Below are 20607 nucleotides of genomic sequence, written 5' to 3'. Positions count from 1 at the left end.
GCTGACTGTGGTGTTGTTCTTGTCGCATTTTTGGAATAAGAAGGACTGGGTCTGTGGCTTGAGAGTGTGTCGTTTGCCGCTTTGCTTCAGAGTCGGGGCTGTCGGGCTTGGTAGGATTCCCGGCGGCAAGCAGTCTACTGGGCTTCCATGAGCGCTTCGACAGACCGTCAAAGAAACATGAAGTTTTAGGTTTTCCGGGACACTCTCTTGCTGTTGCAGATGGCATGAAGGAAGAGGGTTGACAAGCATGGTTCTATTTTCGGCAACATTGTCGAACATGCCCATTGGCGTTACCCCACTATCATTTCCCTGTCAACGCCGCCCGTTTGTTTTCTTTTCGAGAGGTGCAAAATCAGGGGGGAGCATCATGGTTCAGGGGTAAACCGTCTATGAACTCCCTCATCCATAACCTCGTGAACTGATAATAACTCTAACTATCGATCGTGGTAAATAACCTACTTGCCTCGGAGATGAGTTCTGATTGTATCTCAAGTCCTTACCTCACACCAGACAACTCATTCTGCCGCCTTTGACCTCACAGCGCAAATATGGCATCGAACTTGGAAGTTTTTCTTGATTTATTCAATGCCACCGGAATACATATTTCATGGCTTCCCGAAGTTTCAGGCAGAAAAAGGGTCCGATGGCGGGGGTCGCCCGAGCTCCGGTCTCCCTGCTGGGAAGGCACGACAACTTGAAGTGCAGGGACAGGCAAGAGGCTACTGAAGGAAGTCACGCTCTTGTTCAACTTTGCCTCTGCCAAATTCCTCCATGTCCCCCTTCCATTCGCTCATCCAGAGTGCAACTGTCAATCAACGGCGTCAACAATCCACAAGCCTGGGCGGTATCATCCATGCAGGAGACAATCGCCATTTGACCCCTTTCTGACTCTTGAGTACATCATCTGTGTAACATACTCCCTACTAATTTCTGTGCTGGGCCTGGAGTTCTCCTCTTGACTGGCTGTATCAGGCCTTAGGACTTGCTGGCCAATCCAACACCCTTCTCGTTTCCCAGACACCATCAACCCCATGGAGCAGCCTTTTCCCACCGAATTCGATACATCCCACGGGCGTGGTCAGATTACCCGGAAACCATTTGACAGCTCCCCGAACGACGGACAGTCCCCGAATACGGAGCCAACGCTATCAGCAGAGAAGCCAGCCAATCCCAAGAACATCGTTGATTTGACTGATATCGAGAACGGTAAGCTTCCGCAGATCCCGGAAGACCCTTCCACCGAGCCAGATGCCACCAAGAGTTTCTCTTACGGCCCTCCCGTCACTGTCGTCCCCAACCGGTTTACAGCACGCTCTCCTGGAAAGCCAACCACGCCGACTGGCCTACATGAACAGCATATCAAAGCCCCTCCGCAGGCTCATATACCCAAGTTCCCTACCATCGAAGGGAAGCCCGGACTAACGCGGTTCTCTGGACGAAACCGACGGAATAGGGTCATTCCCAACCCATTGGACGCCCGAAGAGTATCTCCTATCCAGAGCTTTCATCCCTTCCCTGATAACGGTGACTTTCGCAACAATGATCCAGCTGCCCACGGGCCCAAACAACCCTCGCCACACCCGCCATTTCAACCACACCCGTTTCCCGATCTGCCTTCTCCCAAGGTCGCAACTGCTCATGTGACGTATCCTCAGCCAGCATATGTTGAGGACGCAGTGAGCACTGTCCATGGTGCCGAACCTTCAAGTATTGATGTCACCTCACCTGTCAAGCTCAACGCAATGGCTACCGACCCGGGATATGATGACGAAGACTACGGTTTCGATAACAATGCGGAGTACTACGCCGAGATGCCTGATCAATATGTTCCACAACATCATCCGTTGCCGAGTGATTTCGCAATTTCATCGCCGCAGGTAACACCCCAAGTGAAGAAGACATCTATCCATCCTTCGGCTCCAAAGCACACCACAGGTGATTCTCGCAGCTCTCGAGGGTCTCGCAGCCACCGACACCCGGGTGATCGGCCGGCCCATCGACACCGAATGCAGCCAGCCATCAAACCATTTCGAAAGACGAACTCAGCAAGCAGGAAGGCAGAAACAATGCGAAAGATGGATGAATCCATGCGGAATGTACGGGCTCAGTCGCACAGTTCAAACATATCAAGACGCAGAGATGCACCGGACACCAGAAAGGCCCAGCATCAACAGTTCCTTAGGCCAGAGAAATCATCAGCCAAGTCCGTCACATCCAGCCCTGAGCTGAAGCAACAAACCGTCCGTGTACGCCACAAATTTGCCAGTAACATGGCTGAAGTGCTCAACGAGTTCAATATGGATCAGGAGACCGCCTTGCTGAAGCAACGGGAACGCTACCGCGAGAATATCAAGTCCCTGAAGCTGGAGCTGGAGAGGGCGGCGGAGGAGTCCTCCGCTCTTGTTGCACAAAGCATCGAGAAGTCCAAGGAGATACAGAATCTTCAAGCATCTGAAGCTGAAAAAGATGCTCGCATTGTGGAATTGCACACCAAGCTTGAGAACTTTGAGCAGCAAAACACAACGCTGGCAGAAAAGTTTGCTGCGTTCAAATCTCGATGCAACAGTATCATTGAAGAACAGCGAGCTCTGTACAATGACACCAAGTCGCGGTGTGAGGAGACGATCACCGAAGTGCGCAACATTGCATCAGCCAGGATATCCGAGGCAGAGGCAGTTGCCCAGAAAGGCGAAAAAGTTCGCAAAGCGCTCATGGAACGAGTGCATCAGGACATCGCTCAGAACAAGAGAGAGTCTTCCGAGCGTAGGTCTCCAAACCATCTTACATCCATGATTACTGGCTGACTTTCTGTAGTGTACGAAAAAATACGTACTCTAACACAACAGGTCGAAGAGAAGGATCATCAGATTGCCCGCGATCAGGAGACAATTCGTGGCTTGTCTACCAGAATACAAGATATCCAAGCTTCATCGGAAAGGTTCGAGAAGCTTGCCGCCAAGAATGAGGAAGTTCTCTGCAACATTGGAGAACTGATTACGGAGGAGTCCTCTCGACGTGAGGAATCCGCGAAGGAAACTAATGAGTGGTTGGATTCCATCTCCTGTCAGTTGGAGAAGGTATCGCAGACAGTGGTCGATCAACCTGAACTGACGACTAGTCTGGGAGAGACACAAGCAAAAAGCCTCAACGAGTAGGTTCATTCATATCCGTGTATTCGTCCTTGCTGACTGGTCTCCTCCAGCATCAATGCCAAGCTCGAAGCGATGCTGGTATCTCGGGAGTATGTGAGCGATGCCACCAGTCAGCTGTCAACTTGCATCGAAACACAGATATTGAGGGTCCTGCAGCGTCTTGATAGCCAATTCGACACAATGGGTCAACAACTGGCGCTCAAGGCGGAGGAGAAGGCCGTCCTGTCTGCCCTTCTTGAAGAGAAGAAGGCTCGTTGTGGAGCACTCGAGCAGGAGATTGTGACCTTGCAGCAAAAGTCCAGGGAGCAAACTGAGCGTATCGACGCACTCCAACAGAATATTTCTGCCATGGAAAGTCAGCATGGCAATGATCAAGAAGAGATTCAGCGTCTGAAGGATATTGGCTCCCGGCTGGAAGACGAGAATGAAAAGTTTAGCGATGAGGTCGAGTTAAAGACCGCCATGATCAGAGAGCTCGAAGACAAGCTTAGGTCTAAGGGAGAGACATACTCCGCTGAGGTACGAACATTTGGCATCGAAGTCTCCAAGCTCAACCAGGCCCTGCGGGAACAGGAGCACTCGAACCAAATCACCGTCAAGCAGGTTTCGGAAGCTGCGAGGAACCAGGTCAAAGTTGAGATGGAACGCATAATTGCAGACACCAGAAGGATGCTTCAGCAGACTGAAAGACAGAGAGATACCTTGGTTGGAGAAATCAAGATGTTGAAGGGGACAATTCAGGAGAATGAAAGCCGGCACCAGACTGCGATCAGAAATGCCACGGAAACTGCTCAGAGTGAAACTCGCATTGATATGGAGCGCACCATGTCGGCAGATCAGAGGCTATTGGCCGAGACACAAAAGCACAGGGACAAGCTGATCACCGAGGTCAGGAAGCTGGAGGAGGCGATTCAGGAAAGGCAACAATCGACTCTGGAGGCCGTTCAGAAGGCATCTGACACCGCGCGTCGCGAGGCCAGAGATGAGATGGAACGGGTCATTGCCGACACGACAAAATTCTTGGAGCAAGCCCAGCAGCACTTGGAGAAGGTTGTTCAAGAGAAGGAGCAAGAAAGGGAGCGCAACTCGCATCTAGTGGATTCATTGAAAGGGATGCTGGCAGCTGAGGAAGCTACAAAGAACAGAGTCATTCAAGAGTCCACAGAGCGTTTGGCAGAGCGTAGTCAGCAGATTGAGGATCTGAAAGCTCGGGTAACTTCGCTGGAAGCTGAGAGAGATGCAGCGAGAAAGGCAGTCGCTGAGCTATCAAGCGAGCGTGATCATCAACGTGTTCGGTGCGAAGCTATGGCTTCCGGTTTGATGGATTGGGCCCGGCAATATGGGCACCCTACGGATGCAATTAGAGAACAGTTTGCGCATGGGAAGGTCGAGGAGATCAAAGCCTGCGTCTTGCATACATTAGCCCAGCTTGCACTCTCGCAGAGGCTAAAGGCGCTCAATACGGAACCTTCATCGGAGCATTCCCAATCACAGGACTCATCGGGGCAGGCTGCCATCTCTCCTCAAGAACGCCCGCGAGTGGAGGTAGAAACAGCCAACATGGACGACAGTACCACTTTGCTTGGGAGCCCCGGATCCCTGACGGGAGAGAACCCCGGCACGCTGCTGGGTGGTGCATCTGCCACTTCTCTCTCCAGCCCATCGAATGATCCTGGATCCCAAAGACGGCGAGTTGTTATCCGAACCCCCATGAGCGAACCGGACCCGGTTCCGCCAACAGTAGACCAGGAGAAGATTCGAAGAAGGGAAGCTCTCCAACCCAAGTCAGTCTTGAGGCGCGTAACACGAAGCGCTTCCTCTGGTAGGCTGAGCCAAGAGAACATTGCTGGCGTTACTGAGGCTGGCACCAGTCCGGCTCCTTTGGGTATCCAGCACATTGTTCCAAACATTCCGACACCAACTCGGCCAACACCGGTGGCCACCACTGTCAAGCCAGCGACAAAGCGTCTGACCAAGAGGAAGGCTCCAGCGAGTGGCGGTTCTCGAGCCACGCGAAGCAAGACGACTCCCTTAGCAGCGCCTGATGAGCACCCCATCTCTGCCCTAGGGGGCTCAAGAACCCTCAGTTTGGAACCGGACTCACCAGATCAGCCACCCAAGTCAACAGGTCCTCAGCAAGGGCAGACTGCCTTACAGGCAGCTGGCCAAACTAACAGTTCAACACTCGGAGGACCTCAGAGACCCAGCCCAGCAGAAAGGACCCCGCTGCCAAACAGCGCCGGTTCATGGACGTCAAGCCAGCCCCAGCCCGCAAACGCAGAAGACTATGGCATACGAAGACGTCGTAGATCATTATCCCCTGCACTCGAGACAGACGCATCCGGTCTCCCTATCTTGAGATCGCAGCCACGATTCTGGTCACGACCACAAGTGCCCTCAACAGCATCACAGCCGCAAGAGCTGCAGACCTATCGGAATATAGGGGATTATCAGGACTCGATTATTGATTCGCAGGAAACGCACGAAGCCTAAAACGGTCGTGGTTGGCGATGAGTGGGATGTTGAGAAAATTGCTCGCTGAGATTTGCTCATGATTTGGTACTATCTGGAAGGACGTAGGAGAGTACATTGTTAGATCTCGATTTGGCATGTTCAAGAGCACCCTTGCTTTATCACACGATATGGAAAAGGAAAAAGATCAAACTAGAAGTTTATATGACTTACTTTTATAGAGATATGTGACTGAGCTGACGGAGCTTTTGGGGGAGTCAATAACTATCTTTAGCAAAGCGGTACAGAACTGGTGTTGAAATTCATTAATCTTTTGACCCTGTCCATTCTCGAAGAGTTCCAAATGATACTTGAACTATGGCATCATCAGGGAAGATGGGTAGATTGACTCGTTCCTCTATTTGACTCAGTCTCTCTCCCAAACCAATAAGCGCCGGTTTTGCTATGTGGTGGTTTTTTTCTCCTTGTTTTTTGGAGTGATAATGTACAATGGCGCAGAATTTCGGTGGTATCGTACACAAAAAGGCCCAGCTCTTTCCCCCAAACCTCCTTGTTCTATCATCATCTTTGAGCCGTCCATTTCCCCATTCTTGTTCTGCTGTATATGATGGTGTATTGGGTTGGGTCTTGATCCTCGTTCCCAGCCCTTTTTTCCCCAGGCCTTTTTTGCTTTTTTGCTCATTCGGTTTAGATGGTTTGGTTTATTTCCCCTTTCGTTTTTGTTCTAGGAACAGGACCCTCCTCCTCACTGTGGTTAGAGCCCTGTTAGCATTTGGGTACCGGTTTGGGGAGGTGTGGTGTGTCTCGTACCAATCGGATCGTACTTGATCATGCTCATTGGGATTCCGACACGGGGGCGGGTGAAGGTATAAAAGTAGCCCGTTTGTGCCATGGAGAGGAGGCGGACGATGATAACACGGGATTTTGCTGTTTTCGTATCATGTCAGCAGCGTTTCTCCTCCTTGGGTTGGTGAGGAGAGAAAATGGAACGGACCCTTCTTGGCCATTTTAACTTATTTTTGACAGTTCCCGGGTTATGGGACCTGGTGTATGGTTGGTCGGGAATGGGGGTGGTGGTGGTGGTCGTCGTCGTCGTCGGGGGACTCGGCAATGGATCGCGAAGTTTGGAGCTTGGAGGATGGGTTTGGATTGGATCGGGGGTGCACGGGCCAGGGATTGTGAGCTGGATTTTGGAAGGGTTGGGGTTGGTATCGATAAGATAAGATGCAGTGTGATACGGAGTACCTTTATGGACAGTTGGGCTGACCTTCAACCGAAGGTAGCCATCGGGTGGTCATCTCATGTTGTTGTTGAGGGTTTATCAGGTGAGATGGGGTCATGCAATCAAAAGGTGGGGGGGGGGGCTTGTGCGAGTGAAAGGGTCGGGAATTGGGGGAGGAGGTCTGGAACGTGGTGATAGAGCTACACTAATACCCCGCGGTTACACTCACTCGATATGAGCGCTGGAGGTGAGGGTGTCGTGTGGTTATTGGTATAACGTAAACTTTCGGGCATTGGGGCTCATGAGGTTATGGAGATGGATAGACATGAGGGAGCAGGGTCTAGGCTTGAATGTCTCAGGTTTTTGCCTGCGATAAGAGAAGTTCGCTGAGTTGTTGGTTGTGTCACACAATTCTGTCTTCTAACCCCCACCTTGGCCATATCGTGAAAGTTCGAGGGAAGGCGCAATGCACCGATGTCAAACAGATATTCGGTTGCCCTGCGGCCTTTTTCGAGACAGCCACATATCTTCTTGCTGCTACTATTCTCATCTGGTCTTAAGCCGCACCCGCCGGCCAACCCGGTCCTGGTACGGAAACGAAGCGAGCCAGACAATCGTGGCCTTCTCTTATTACACCGCCCGAGGGCTCCATTTTCGGAGCCGCGCCTCCCGCAGAAGAGAGACAATAAAAGTGTGACCACGAGGAGGAGAGGTTTCGGTTTTTTCTCTTTGCAAGAAAGAGGCTCTCACACCGGCGACCGGCGACAGACAGCAGACCACCAGACCAGACCGAACCAACTGATCGTTTGACCGACCCCCCGGAATCGAACGAAGGACGAAATTGCTTCTGGCGCCCAACGGGACGGATGCTGGTGACAGGTTTTGTGGGATAATTCGTTCAACCACGCCAGAAAAACCGCCCAGAACCGGGCGTCCGCTCCATCTCCGCTATCCCCGGGTCTTGTTGTTCGATATTCGATTCGAAGCGCAAACGTCATATCGGAAACATGGCGCCCTATCTGATGCGAGTCGCCCGCCGTGGGACAACGATAAATAACTCAGCGCTGAGCCACAGCGCCAGGTTCATCCCGGGCGCACTCCCGAGGGGAACCCCATCCACCCGCGCAGGTAACGCACAAAAGACCGAACAATACAATTCGTCTTCCATTTCCCCTTCCTTTTTCATCATGGCCATGCCCCTTCACCTCCTTGGTGGGCCATGCAGAGGTCATCCAATCCTTTGCTTGGCGTTTGCAATTCCTCCAACAAGAAAAGCTGGGGTGATCTGAATCTGGGGGATAAACACGGGGACCAGATGTTCCAGCCGGTTTCGGCCGGGCAGGGACCATTCTTGCATCCAACACCCGGGGGGGGGGGCAAACATATGGAACTCGGATGACGGGGACGGAGAAGTGTGCTGATTCCCACATCTTTTCATGTGTGCCTGGGTCTTTTGGGGGCTCAGTAGCCAACCACCTACCTCCCTCTGCTCACCCGCCTTTTCCCATTTGTCAATTTGATTGTTGATACACTTCAACCCCCCTCCCCAGTTTCCTTTCTTCGGGATTGTCCGCTTTCCCTTAGTCCAGTGACTTTTAAGTTGTGGGTGAAGCCGCCTCTCCTTCGGACCTATACTCTTGCTAGCCTTGCCTGGGGTTACGAAAGTACATATACGAGACTAGGTTGACATCTTCCTCTCTGCTTGAAGGCCGGACCTCGCGTTCTTCTTTCTCACATTGTCCTCGAAAAGTCACGGTCGTTTGTGTGTTTTTACACCAAGGGAAAAGCACACAGGCGCTCTCTCTCTCTCTCTCTTGTTGTCTTATATCACACACTACATTCTTTCTCTTACAAGAACTGTTTGATCTGATCCAACCAATCACTCTCTTACATTTTGTGCCCCATTGCAGACGTCTCGGGACTCGCTCCAGCCCCGCCATTGACTGCTACTACCCCGCTATCGTCGGCTGCTGCTCGTTGCGCAGGTCGCTGCTTTTCGTCCATCACTTCTACCGGCAAAAGAGTCGGAGTCATCCCGGTCGCTGCCACTGCCGCCGTCGTTATGGGTCAACTCTCGAACCAATCTCAATCGCAACAACAGCAACAAGTTCGCAACATGGCGTCTTCATCCACACCATCGTCGTCGGGTAGACGTCTAAATATGAACAACATCAATCCCCACGTCAAGGCTGCCAAGTATGCCGTGCGTGGCGAGCTCGCCGTCAAGTCGGAGGAGTATAGGGCGTACCTCCAGGGCGGGATGACGGACCTGCCGTTTTCAGAGGTTATTTCGGCCAACATTGGTAATCCTCAACAGCTGGATCAGAAGCCTATTACGTTTTTCAGACAGGTGCTCAGTTTGCTGGAGAACCCTGTGTTGCTGGAGAAGGAGGATGTGCTTATTGAGCATTTGGGGTACAAGAAGGATGTGATTGAGCGGGCGAACAAGCTGCTCAAGGTGGTGGGATCGGTGGGTGCGTACAGCGCCAGTAACGGTGTGCCTGCCATTAGGCAGAGTATTGCCGATTTCCTAGAGAGTAAGTTCTTTTTCAGTACCTGTCACGCCAATGTCATGCTGACTGTTTGTTGTAGGGAGAGATGGCTTCCCCGCCTCTCAGTCCGACATTTACCTCTCGGCCGGTGCGTCTTCCGGTGTCAACACCCTCCTCCACGTCGTCTGCCAGGACTCCAACACGGGCATCCTCGTCCCTATCCCCCAGTACCCATTGTATACCGCCTCCCTCGCCGTCCTGGACGCCCACTGCGTCGAATACCACCTTGACGAGTCGAAGAACTGGGGAACCGACCTCGAGATCATCAAGTCTTCGTACGAAGCCGCCAAAGCCAAGGGCATCGACGTCCGTGCCATTGTCATTATCAACCCGGGCAACCCCACCGGCGCTTCCTTGTCAGAGTCCGATATTCGCTCCGTGATTGAATTCGCCCGCCAGGAAAGACTAGTCATCCTCGCCGACGAGGTCTACCAAACCAACGTTTTCATCGGGGAGTTTGTCTCCTTCAAAAAGGTGCTGAGGACCCTCCAAAAGGAGCGTCCAAACGACGGGTTTGACCAGGTGGAGCTCGCGTCGCTGCACTCGGTGTCAAAGGGCATGGTGGGCGAGTGCGGACACAGGGGGGGGTACTTTGAGCTGGTCAACTTTGACCCGGACGTGCAGCAGGAGATTTACAAGTTTGTGTCCATTATGCTCTGCGCCCCTGTCATTGGGCAGTGTCTGGTGGACCTGATGGTCAACCCGCCCCGGCCCGGGGAGGAGAGCTATGAGCTTTACAAGAAGGAGTATGACGCTATTTATGACGGGTTGAAGGAGAGGGCGACGGCGCTGCACAAGGCTTTTGAGCAGATGGAGGGGGTGGAATGCGGGAGTCCGCAGGGGAGCATGTATTTGTTTCCCACCATCAACCTCCCTGAAAAGGCGGCCGAGGCGGCGAAGAAGGAGGGGAGGACCCCGGATGAGTTTTACTGTTTGAGGCTGCTCGAGGCGACGGGGGTTTGTGTCGTTCCCGGGAGCGGGTTTGGGCAGAGGGAGGGGAGCCTGCATTTTAGGACGACGTTTTTGGCGCCGGGGACGGAGTGGGTGGGGAGTATTGTCAAGTTTCATAGGGAGTTTATGGAGAAGTATCGTTAGGGAGAAGAGGGGATGGATGGGGCGGGGGCGTTTTATGCAGTTTTCAAAGTTTGAATAGCGAGCAAAAGCGTTATTTGTTTCTCTTTTTTTTTTTGTTCAGTTCAAGAAATGGGTTATTCCTGTCTTGGTTGGGTCATGTGCTTGTATACAATCCTCCTCCCTTCTCTTTTCTTTACTCTCTGGATATCTCTCCTCTCTTGTCTAGAAAGGGTTATGGATGGAAATGTACAAAAGAGGCGGGAGTGTGGTTGTATAACATACCTAGACAGCAGGGTAGGGTGCCTCAAAATAAAAACAAAACTCAAAATCAAAACTTGATCACTGATTGTGGATTTTGACCACAGATATACTTGCAACAGGATCAAGAATCAATATTGACGCTGCCATTGTCTTAACACAACTCTTTACTAACCCAGCCCAACATTAATTAGACCAGGCCCCTTCTACCACATCTACTACATAAACCAGTATTCACTTTCCTCATCCTACCACACCCCCTCGAGTTTCTAAGCTCTCTCACTCCCCCTCAGCCTAACCGCCTGCCCATACTTCTGCAGCTTGGTGATCAACTGATCACCCTGGCGCACCACATCCTGATACTGTTTATTCTTATCATCTGGGCGGTTCGTCTCAATCACACCACGTCCACTGACACGGTCAATCGTGCAGGGAATGCGGCCAGCGGCAATGAACTTGGCGAGGTCACTACACAATTTCCATGTTAGCACACATCTCCCAGACTAGTGCCATCCCGGAAAGAAAAACATACCGATCCAAAAAGTCCACCGTAATCCCAAAGTCATTCGCCATGCTGTCCAACCCCACAACCCTATAACTCTGCAGCAACTGCTGATACGCCCTCAGCCGCATCTCCCGCACAAACCAGTTCTTGTGCTCGTGAAGGTAGCGATCTTGCGTAAGGAACTGCTCCTCCACCAGGGCCAGAGCCTGGAAGAAGAGCTTATACCGCCCGTTATACAAGGAACTAACCAGCTGGGCCAAGCTCCCGAAATCAACAGACATCTCCGCCTCGGCCTGCTCTGTGCTGGATCCCAAGGTGGTAAGATTGACGACGGTAGTCTTGGCCGCAGAGGGCGCACTGCTAGCATCTTGCATCTCCGCATCCACACCAGGACCGGCAGAGATAGCCCCCGACAGAGCAAGGAGCTTGTCCTCGCCATCGCCAAGAATAGCCTTGATCTCTGGGGCGTCGACAACCTTGGACTTGAAGTCCACACGCTTAAGAGAGACGGAGCCGGCCAAGACAGCGTAGACGACCAGGTTGGAGTAGGTGCAGAGTTCGTACGAGGTAAAAGTAGACAAGGAGTCGAGGAGGAGGGGAGCGGCGAGATTGTAGCTGCGAACCGTGAGATTGTGCAGACCCTCATACGCCTTAAGTCTGTTGCGTCTGTCCCAGTCACCACCCGTCTCGACCAGGGTCTTGGCCCGCGCGACTTGCTTCTTGACGAGCTGCTTGTCGCCGTAGAAGAGACCCATGCGGATTATCGCGAGGACGAGGTCGATCTTGGTGCCGAGGACGCCGATTTTCTCAAAGATGTCTTCGTGGGCGGCGATGGCTTTGTCCTGTTGGAGAAATACATGTTAGATATTGCTTGGCTAGTGCTGTGTTGAAGAGCAGACGCACCTTGTCACCAACCCGAGCCCAGAACTCGGCCCTCTTGCCCCGCGCAGCCTGAATCTCGGTATCACCCGCCTTCTCAACCGCCTCATCCTCCTCTTTCTGAAACTCCTCCAACTCCTTCTCGTTATCGGCGTGCAGTTGTTGGTACAGGGCCTCATCCCAGGGTAGGTTTATGCTCGAGGTGGGGTTCTTGGTGTTGATCATGCCGGCGGCGACGCTGTTCTTTCTGCTGGGGGCCTTTCCGGGCACATTTGAACTACCCTCCCCTACGGAATTCAAGATGCCTTCTGTGGGGTGGGCAAGGTACTTGTAGAAGGGAGCCATCTTGTGCTCGGTGATGGCATCCTGAAGGGCCTTGGCGGCGGATTGCTGGAGGGGCTTTGAGGCGTATGGGTTCGTGAGGGTGAAGACATGCTGGGCGAGGGGCAGAAGAGGCCATTTCGCGTATTGAGGATCTGAGCCCATGGCTGCGGTGGGTTTATGTGAAGTCTGGGTTGAACTTGGAATTGTAGTGTTGTGAGTTTAGTGGTGACAGATGAAGCTGGATGGAATCGAGGCTCAGGTCCCAGAGTGGTTGCGTCAGCTTCAGTGAGAAGCACGACGGGGCTGTATCGCTAGAAATTCAAGTTCGAGACAATTCAAGTCGCTCGTAGTTCCGTCGTTGGCAACGGAAAATAAAAGGTCGTCGTTTGGATTTAGAGTTGGAGGTTGAACAGATGGAAAGTGGGAGCTTCGTTGCTTGCCTGTCCGGGTGTCCTTGTTGCTGGGATGGGTGGCTCGAGCGCGAACTCTCTCTCTGCAAGGCTGCCAAAAGCTCGCGTCAGTCAGCTCCCAGCCTACAGGGATGCTGTCTTGGCATCTGCGACCGGACCCGGCAAGGATCCCCTTTCCCTTTCCTGTCTCGGCTTGCTCCAAAGTAAATTCCTGGACCTTCAATCTTTTAACAACGACAGAAAATCAACAAACGAAGAGATTTTTTTTCCTCATTTCAAATCTTTTCACGCTCGCCGATTTTGTTCAATTCATCTCCAGGGATCGAAACATCTAATCAACCAAACCATCAGCCGAAGCGACATCGCTTCACCCATCACCTCGCCCATCATGGCTGACAACGACCAATCCGACCTCCCCCAACCCTTCAACGCTCGCAACCTCGTCACCGCCAAAAAGCGCCAACGTTCTAGATCCCCAGGCAACGGCTCCGGCTCCGCCACCCCCTCCGGCGAAGCTCCCAAAAAACAACTCAAACGCCCCGGCCAACGCGCCCGCATTGACGATGCCACCCGTGAACAAGCCCGCCAGCGCGCCCTAGAGCGCCAGCGTCAACTCCAAGCCCAAGAAGCCGCCAGCGCCGCAGCGAACACTCCCACCTCCTATGGCCCCTCCGGCAGCAGCAGTGGCTCTTTCCCATCCAACCACAACTCCCGCGGCAACATCAACGACGTCGTTCGCGCCCACTACAACGCCGTCCCAGAGCGTGGTCGCGACTGGAGGAAAACCGACAGCAGGATCAAAGGCCTGAGGTCGTTCAACAACTGGGTCAAGAGCTGCATCATTCAGAAATTTGCGCCAGACGAAGATCACTCCCCTGGCGCCAGGGAAAGAGGCCAGGCCTCCAATAACCGGCTTTTGGTTCTTGACATTGGCTGCGGAAAGGGGGGTGATTTGGGGAAATGGCAGCAGGCTCCCCAGACGGTTGAACTCTACGTCGGTCTCGACCCGGCAGATGTCTCCATCGAGCAAGCCCGCGACCGCTACAGAAGCATGAACCGACCTGGCGGTGGTCACCGGGGAGGGAGAGGTGGACATAGGGGTCGCCCTCCACCCCGGATCTTCGAGGCGAGGTTCCACGCGAAGGATTGTTTTGCCGAGACGATAGGGGATATTGACATTATTCGCCAGGTTGGGTTCAACAATAACAACGTCAGCGACAACAAAGGGTTTGATGTGGTGAGCATGATGTTCTGCATGCATTACGCGTTTGAGACGGAGCAAAAGGCGAGGCAGATGCTGAAGAATGTGGCGGGGGCGTTGAAGAAAGGGGGGAGGTTGATTGGGTGCATCCCAAACTCGGATGTCATTTCGGCAAAGGTGGTGGAGTTTAACAAGAAGCAGGAGGAGAAGAAGAGGCGAAAGGCTGAAAAGGAGGCGGAAAGGGCCAGGGCGAAGGAAGATGGCGAAGCGGACGACGAGGACCCTAATAAGGAAGACGGGGAGCTGGATTCTGATGAAGGAGAGGCGGAGGAGACTGCTGCTTGGGGGAATGATATCTACCGAGTGAGATTTCCCGGTCCGACGCCAGCGGACGGGATCTTTAGACCGCCGTTTGGGTGGAAGTATAACTTTTTCTTGCATGAGGCAGTGGAGGAGGTGCCGGAGTATGTCGTTCCGTGGGAGGCCTTTCGCGCGTTGGCTGAGGATTACAACCTGGAGCTGCAGTATCACAAGCCGTTTGCGGATGTGTGGGAGATGGAGAAGGATGATAGGGAGTTGGGGCCGTTGAGCGAGAGGATGGGGGTTAGGGAGAGGCATGGGGGGAAACTGCTTGTTAGTCCGGAGGAGATGGAGGCGGCGAGCTTTTATGTGGCTTTTTGTTTTTATCGGGTTTAAGGGCGGTATACCACTATGGATTGGGAGGAAAGTGTGGGATGCTCTATCAATGGAGCAGAGGGGGCTGAGGCTCTGTTATAGAGCAATGAGAAGCCAAACATGCGCTGCTGTTTTAAAAATCATCTCTTGCAAATCATCACAGTGACGCTTCTGGTTGTGGAACAGCAAAATACTCTGGAATTCCGCTGAAGATACAAGGTAGAGTAGAAAAGAGGATTTAAAATGCTATATAGCGTGCGTATACCTCAAGGTGTAGGTGTGCATAGGACCGGTATCAATGCAAAACGCTCTCTTTTTCCTCTTGCCATTGAGAAAAAAAAGGGGGCCAAACGATGGGGGAATGGAAAAAGAACTGACTACAAAACATATGTTTAAACAACCCCCCTATCAAACTCCCATCCATGCACCTAACCCTACTCCCGTTCCCAAAAGAAACCCCAATCTGGTATACACATTTCCCTTCCCTCACATCGAACTTGTCGACCTCCTCCAAATCATAAACGCCGCCAACGCCGCGCAAGTCGTCGCGCCCAACGCCATATACAAGCTCGTCCGATCCGGCGCCTCCTCCGTCTTCGGAAACGCAGTACTTGGGTTCGTCGCCGCCTCGGCCAGCGCAACAAACAGCTCACTGATACTATGCCACGTAACACTCACATGCAGCGGCGCAGACATATTCAGCGCCGCGGTATACGCATCAGGCTGCAGCTCGCTCCTTTGCGTCGTCTTGTCGCAGTCGGCCTTGAGCGCCGTGTATATAGCAGGCAGTTCGTCAAGCTGCGGGTACCGTTTGCGCAACTCGACAATGTGAGAAAAAGATTCCGGGTCGGAAGAGTCATAAGCGTAGCAGATGAGATCGCACGCGTCGAGTTTGGCTTGGTTTTCCAAGATGGCGGGCTCGAGCTCGCCGAGTTCTTCGAGGATGAGGTAGCATTGCTTTCCACCTCCCAGTTCGACGCTGTTGACTGCGCGGCGGGGTTTGATGGTGGGATGGTAAAGGGCGTCAAAGGGGCGGTTGAGGAAGGCGTTGAGCAGGGTTGATTTCCCAGAGGCAGAGGAGCCTAGGATGTAGCAGAGGACGACGTTGCGGTCTACACGGCCTGGTCTGCGCCTTCGTTTGCGGGGTTTGGTAATTTTGAGGGCTGCTGTGGTTGAGTCCCGGGCGTTTGGACCCTCAAAGCCTAGGTAGGCAAGATATTCAAGTGTTGTTTTTGGTTCTAGGAACGTGGTCATGCTCCATTGTGCCAGCCATCCCTGAAGCGTGATGTGCCCGGCCTCGTTCCGGACAGTGGAGGATGGGAACGATGTTTCCACCCATGATGGTGGTAATCCAGGGGTGGGAGCGAACAAGGCTGCCAGCTCCTGGTCGTTGAGACCTCCGTCGTTGTCCTTGTCAAAGATCAAGAAGAGATCCATGAAAAAGCGGTAGCCAGCTGGACTAAGCTCAGTCGAGGCATATTCTGGCACGTCCAGCTTCGGCTGTAAAAAGCCATCCTCCAAACTTAAACTGTCAGTGTAATGGTGTTTTCGGAGAATAATCCAAATGGTCTCATGGCGGCCCTTCTCAGCGTAAAGCTTATTCAGCTGCAAGAAGCATTGTAAATCCAGCCCCTTACTTATGTCGCAAGTTGGTACGGCTTTGCTGACAACAGCCTTGATGTTCTCCAGCTCTCCTGGGAGCAGCGGCTTATCGAACGACTTTGCCTGGAAATCGTGCATCTCCTTATCGTTGAGATAACCGTCTTGATCCCTGTCGCACAGATAGAAGACCCTCCTCAAGGCGTCAACGCAGGCTGGTTTGAGTTGGCTTTCTTTATGGTCGTACAGCGGGGCTATTGGATGTGTCACGGCCTTCTGACATAACCAAAAGACCTCAACTACGTTTCGTCCCTCCTTTGCGCTTGTACGTATGCAAGAATCGATCTCCCTAAACTCGGCCATGACTGGTAGCATTTCCTCCTCAAGCACCTGCGCTGTGTTCCCATCACCGGTAAGATCTGACTTGTTGGCGCATAAAACGACAGGGACGTTGACGCCGAGGGAGCGAAAGTAAGGCATCCAGAAGAGGGCAACACGTTCGTAGCTGTAGTGGTCCGAGTAGACCAGCATGATCACGGTGCATTTTCGGATCTCTCTCCGGAGTGTGGTTCGGTCTTGGGGTCGTGCTGAGGTATCGACGAGGGTGGTGGTGACATTCTCGTGGCCGGGCGTTGGAGGGATGGTAATCTGGGGTAGGACGGCTTGTATTTTGTTGGAGACGAAGGTATCCTTGACGAAGGTAGCGATAAGACTTGACTTGCCCGTCCCCTCGTCGCCGCAGATACAAATTCGAACTGCTGTAGACATATGGTCAGCTTCGTGGAAAATTGCATGTCCGGGAAAGGTGCGGTACCGGTCGCCATGTTTAAGGCTGTTACTGAAGCTTTGATGTAGCTCGTCTAGCGAAGGGCCATGATCTAGAGCCAGAGAGATGAGGATTCTCAGTAAAAGATCAGATGGCAGATAATAAAGCTACCGGGAAGCAACTGTAGTGGTAAAAGTGTCAGGCCATGCATGATATTGGACCATTGACGTCTGGTGGCTTTAAAGTCGAGCTGCCACAAGGCTCCCTCCCCCTTCCCGGCGGTCAGTTGCGCTAGCTTCCCACGAGCCCCGCCATTGACGTCCGCTGACAAGACCCAGCCAACCAATTGGCTAAAAAGTTAGCAGGGTTACATTCCTGAGCGGCTGCCCCACCTTAGATCGAATTGGTGAAGTCTTTCCAAGTTCTCACTTAAGCTTCCACCGGATCTCTTTGAACAGCTTGGACAGTTGAGGAGGTATTCAAGAGGACTCTTTGTGGATGAGTAGACTGGTTGTTATTCCATACATGTCACAGGGCTCTAGTCACCTTTCAACTATTGAGATATATATCCCAGCCGGTCATGCTGTTGTAATTTAGGCAACCCCTTCTTCACTAATTGCTACCTGTATTCGTCTGCTCTCAGCTCCATGTCTGCCAAGCTGAAGTAAGGGAGCATTGTATCCGATTCCAAGAGATGCAGCACCTCCAGTCTGCTTCTCTGACATCGTGGAATCGCAGAAACTCGCTGATGTCCACCACCCGGATGATCGGGACGGCCCTCCAGTTCCCCACAGCAGCTTCGCTCCCGTCCCGAACATCCTGGTGGATGACACTTGTGCCTGTTTGCGGGTCGTTAACACAGACCCTGCTTGTTAGTAAGAGTTACAGTGCAGCGAGCTAAGTAGGCTAACTGGGAGCCTCTCATGCCTCGTCCCGGGAAGCCGACGCCGTGCGGTTCAAACCTCTTAAGACGGTGAAGTTCACATAGAACAGCAACTTGTCGACAGCTTCACTTTGGACTTGTCTCTACATACCAGCCTCCCAACACAATTCCTTGGTACAAGCAGGCAGCCCCCACAGTCCCCCCGAAGCACGTTTGTGTCCTAGCGACCTTGGCAAGAAGCTCCCCCGCATTGTTAAGCGCGTCACCACTAAAACGGGAAACTAGCCCGCCATGTTGTAAGATAAGCAAGAGCTCGGAGAGAGAGCCAATAACGAAGACATCGCGGTTCATGGCAATTGGCAAGCACCACAGGCCAGCGTCACGAATCACGTCGTTCTTATCACTTGCCCTGCCCAGCCGTCGTAGCTGCACAATGGCTGATGTTTTCCCTCAGTGTCCTCCCGCCCCCACCAAGATATCCCTCTCAGCCAGGAGGGGGATACAACGGCATCTCGGCAACTGGCGGCGTCTTACCAATGATTGAGACGAACAATATTCTCACCACCCCGACGGGGCCCGAATATCAGTTTCTCGTCGGCGAGGGTCTCTACGTCTTGAAAGAGGACCTGCATCTCGCGACACCGCCACCGCATCCATCCGAGGCTCCCATTCAGAACCCGAATCCCCTCTCAACGGCACCTCAGCCTGCCACAGCCGGGACCCAGCTCTCCCTCATCAACATCGACGTCGGCCCGCTACCGCCTTCCTTTTACCGGTCCAACTCCCGCTCCGACGGCATCTCAGGCAGCATCCAAGAGCACCCCGACGAGCGAAGCCAGTCCTCCACCGAAGTCCGCGAGAGCACCAGCGACGGAGGCCGTCTCAACTCTAGCGATGGCGGAGGCGGTCACTTTTGCTCCCACGCTCCCGCCTTTGGCGAGGGCAACACCCTCCTCACCCCTACCCCAACCAAAGACTCCAACAAGCGCAGGAAACCAAAGAACAACATGACGAAAAGCAACTCGTCGTTCATCTCGAGGGTGATCAACCACGAGACCCTGAGCAAGAAGCTCCAGGAGAGAGCCAGGGACGGGATGTTTGCCTTTGCCAATGTGAATAGGGCTTTTCAGTGGCTGGACTTGTCGTCCCCGACCAAGACGGAGTATCTGACCAAGATTTTGTTTACAAAGGCGCATTGCTTGTCTCATGATGTGAACAGAGTGACCAAGAGCGCCGCGCATGTTGATGTGGTGATGGGATTTTCGACGGGGGAGATTATTTGGTGGGAGCCCATCTCTCAGCGGTATACGAGGTTGAACAAAAACGTACTTACTCCCCCTTTTTTCCTGTCCCCTTGTACTGATATGTTGCTGTGATAGGGGATAATCAACTCGACCCCCGTCTCCTGCATAGCATGGATTCCCAATTCGGAGAACTTGTTTCTGGCAGCTCACATGGACGGCACCCTCATCGTTTACGACAAGGAAAAAGAAGACGCCATCTTCTCCCCCGAAGATGAGGGCACCCCTCTCTCCTCACCTTCAACGGCCGTCCGATCAAGCAGCGATGCTCCTCCCTTGCCCCGGCCCACCTCCTCAACCTCGTCATCAAACAACAAGACCACCACCAGCAGCGCTATTCACAAAATCCACATCCAAAAGTCTGTGCATTCCAGAAACCAAAAAGTGAACCCGGTGAGCGTCTGGAAACTTTCCAACCAGCGCATCAACGCCTTTGCCTTCAGTCCAGACAACCGCCACCTGGCGGTAGTATCAGAAGATGGCTCCCTCCGGATAATTGATTATCTGTCCGAAACACTGCTGGACCTGTTTTACTCGTACTATGGTGGTCTGACATGTGTGACGTGGAGCCCGGACGGGAGGTATGTGCTCACGGGGGGGCAGGACGATTTGGTGAGCATCTGGTCTCCTGGTGTGGACGGGACGACGCAAGGGCATTTGGTGGCAAGGTGTCAGGGGCATCACAGCTGGGTGACAGGGGTGAAGTTTGATTTGTGGAGGTGCGATCTTGACGAGACGACGACGGGGGCGGGGAGGAATTACAGGTTTGGGAGTGTGGGGGAGGATGGGAGGGTTTGCTTGTGGGATTTTAGCTTGGGGATGTTGATTCGGCCTAGGGTGGGGAGCACGACGCATGGGGTTGTTGGGGGGAGGCCGCTGGGGGAAGGTAGTAGTAGGGGGAGGAGCAATTCGGGGTTGTCGGGGGGGGACACCGTTAGGGAGGGGGGGGTGAATGGGGATGGGGAGGGGGATAGGGGGAAGGGCGGGGGGTTGAGGAAGGGGGAGGTGAGGCCTAGGGCGGTTGAGCCGAGGGCTGGTACGGCGGTTTTGCCGCCTGTTTTGGTGAGTTTGCTGTGGGAGAAGGGGTGAGATTTCACAGGGGTGTGAAGATTAACTGACTGTGTGGGACAGAGCAAAATTATTGATGACGATCCGCTTTGCTGGTTGGAGTTTACGAGAGATGCGATTATCACCAGCTGCAAGTCCGGGCACATCAGGACCTGGAGTAGGCCGGCCGAGTTGACGCCTTTGGGGGAGCAGGAGAACAAGGTTGAGTGAGCGTGTGGTTGGGTGAGTGTGCATTTGAGACTGTGGGATAAGAGGTGACGAGTATC

General features: G+C 53.2%; 7 protein-coding genes across 7 annotated transcripts; 4 read left to right on the top strand and 3 right to left on the bottom strand.

Annotated features, from left to right (window-relative positions):
* Window positions 1-445: 445 nt before the first annotated feature.
* On the top strand, window positions 446-5940 carry PaME4 (Coiled-coil putative protein). The gene is made up of 3 exons (XM_062878946.1): window positions 446-2763; window positions 2815-3151; window positions 3203-5940. The coding sequence occupies exons 1-3, from the start codon at window positions 1032-1034 to the stop codon at window positions 5643-5645; spliced, it is 4512 nt and encodes a 1503-aa protein (XP_062732586.1). The 5' UTR covers window positions 446-1031; the 3' UTR covers window positions 5646-5940.
* Window positions 5941-5963: 23 nt separating this feature from the next.
* QC761_406710 (uncharacterized protein) lies at window positions 5964-8244 on the bottom strand. Its single transcript, XM_062878947.1, has 3 exons — window positions 6619-8244; window positions 6435-6551; window positions 5964-6372 (listed from the first exon to the last, which is right to left on the bottom strand). The coding sequence occupies exons 1-3, from the start codon at window positions 6629-6631 to the stop codon at window positions 6326-6328; spliced, it is 177 nt and encodes a 58-aa protein (XP_062732585.1). The 5' UTR covers window positions 6632-8244; the 3' UTR covers window positions 5964-6325.
* ALT1 (alanine transaminase) lies at window positions 7028-10806 on the top strand. The gene is made up of 3 exons (XM_062878948.1): window positions 7028-7974; window positions 8757-9383; window positions 9439-10806. Exons 1-3 carry the CDS (start codon window positions 7854-7856, stop codon window positions 10491-10493), a joined length of 1803 nt encoding a protein of 600 aa, XP_062732584.1. The 5' UTR covers window positions 7028-7853; the 3' UTR covers window positions 10494-10806.
* A 46-nt stretch (window positions 10807-10852) lies between these two features.
* Window positions 10853-12919, bottom strand: RPN7 (proteasome regulatory particle subunit). Its single transcript, XM_062878949.1, has 3 exons — window positions 12139-12919; window positions 11263-12077; window positions 10853-11198 (listed from the first exon to the last, which is right to left on the bottom strand). Exons 1-3 carry the CDS (start codon window positions 12598-12600, stop codon window positions 11000-11002), a joined length of 1476 nt encoding a protein of 491 aa, XP_062732583.1. The 5' UTR covers window positions 12601-12919; the 3' UTR covers window positions 10853-10999.
* Window positions 12920-13236: 317 nt separating this feature from the next.
* Window positions 13237-14745, top strand: ABD1 (mRNA cap guanine-N7 methyltransferase; the record flags this gene model as incomplete). Its single annotated transcript, XM_062878950.1, has 1 exon — window positions 13237-14745. The coding sequence occupies one exon, from the start codon at window positions 13237-13239 to the stop codon at window positions 14743-14745; it is 1509 nt and encodes a 502-aa protein (XP_062732582.1).
* A 146-nt stretch (window positions 14746-14891) lies between these two features.
* On the bottom strand, window positions 14892-17401 carry GEM1 (ERMES complex Ca(2+)-binding regulatory GTPase gem1). The gene is made up of 2 exons (XM_062878951.1): window positions 17138-17401; window positions 14892-17081 (listed from the first exon to the last, which is right to left on the bottom strand). The coding sequence occupies exons 1-2, from the start codon at window positions 17145-17147 to the stop codon at window positions 15211-15213; spliced, it is 1881 nt and encodes a 626-aa protein (XP_062732581.1). The 5' UTR covers window positions 17148-17401; the 3' UTR covers window positions 14892-15210.
* Window positions 17402-17555: 154 nt separating this feature from the next.
* QC761_406760 (uncharacterized protein) lies at window positions 17556-20551 on the top strand (the record flags this gene model as incomplete). The annotated part of the gene is made up of 3 exons (XM_062878952.1): window positions 17556-19297; window positions 19352-20335; window positions 20405-20551. The coding sequence occupies exons 1-3, from the start codon at window positions 18413-18415 to the stop codon at window positions 20549-20551; spliced, it is 2016 nt and encodes a 671-aa protein (XP_062732580.1). The 5' UTR covers window positions 17556-18412.
* Between the last annotated feature and the right edge of the window lie 56 nt (window positions 20552-20607).

The sequence above is a fragment of the Podospora bellae-mahoneyi genome, chromosome 4, assembly GCF_035222275.1.
Source record: "Podospora bellae-mahoneyi strain CBS 112042 chromosome 4, whole genome shotgun sequence".
Taxonomy (NCBI): domain Eukaryota; kingdom Fungi; phylum Ascomycota; class Sordariomycetes; order Sordariales; family Podosporaceae; genus Podospora; species Podospora bellae-mahoneyi.
This window is presented reverse-complemented; position numbering and strand designations above follow the sequence as displayed.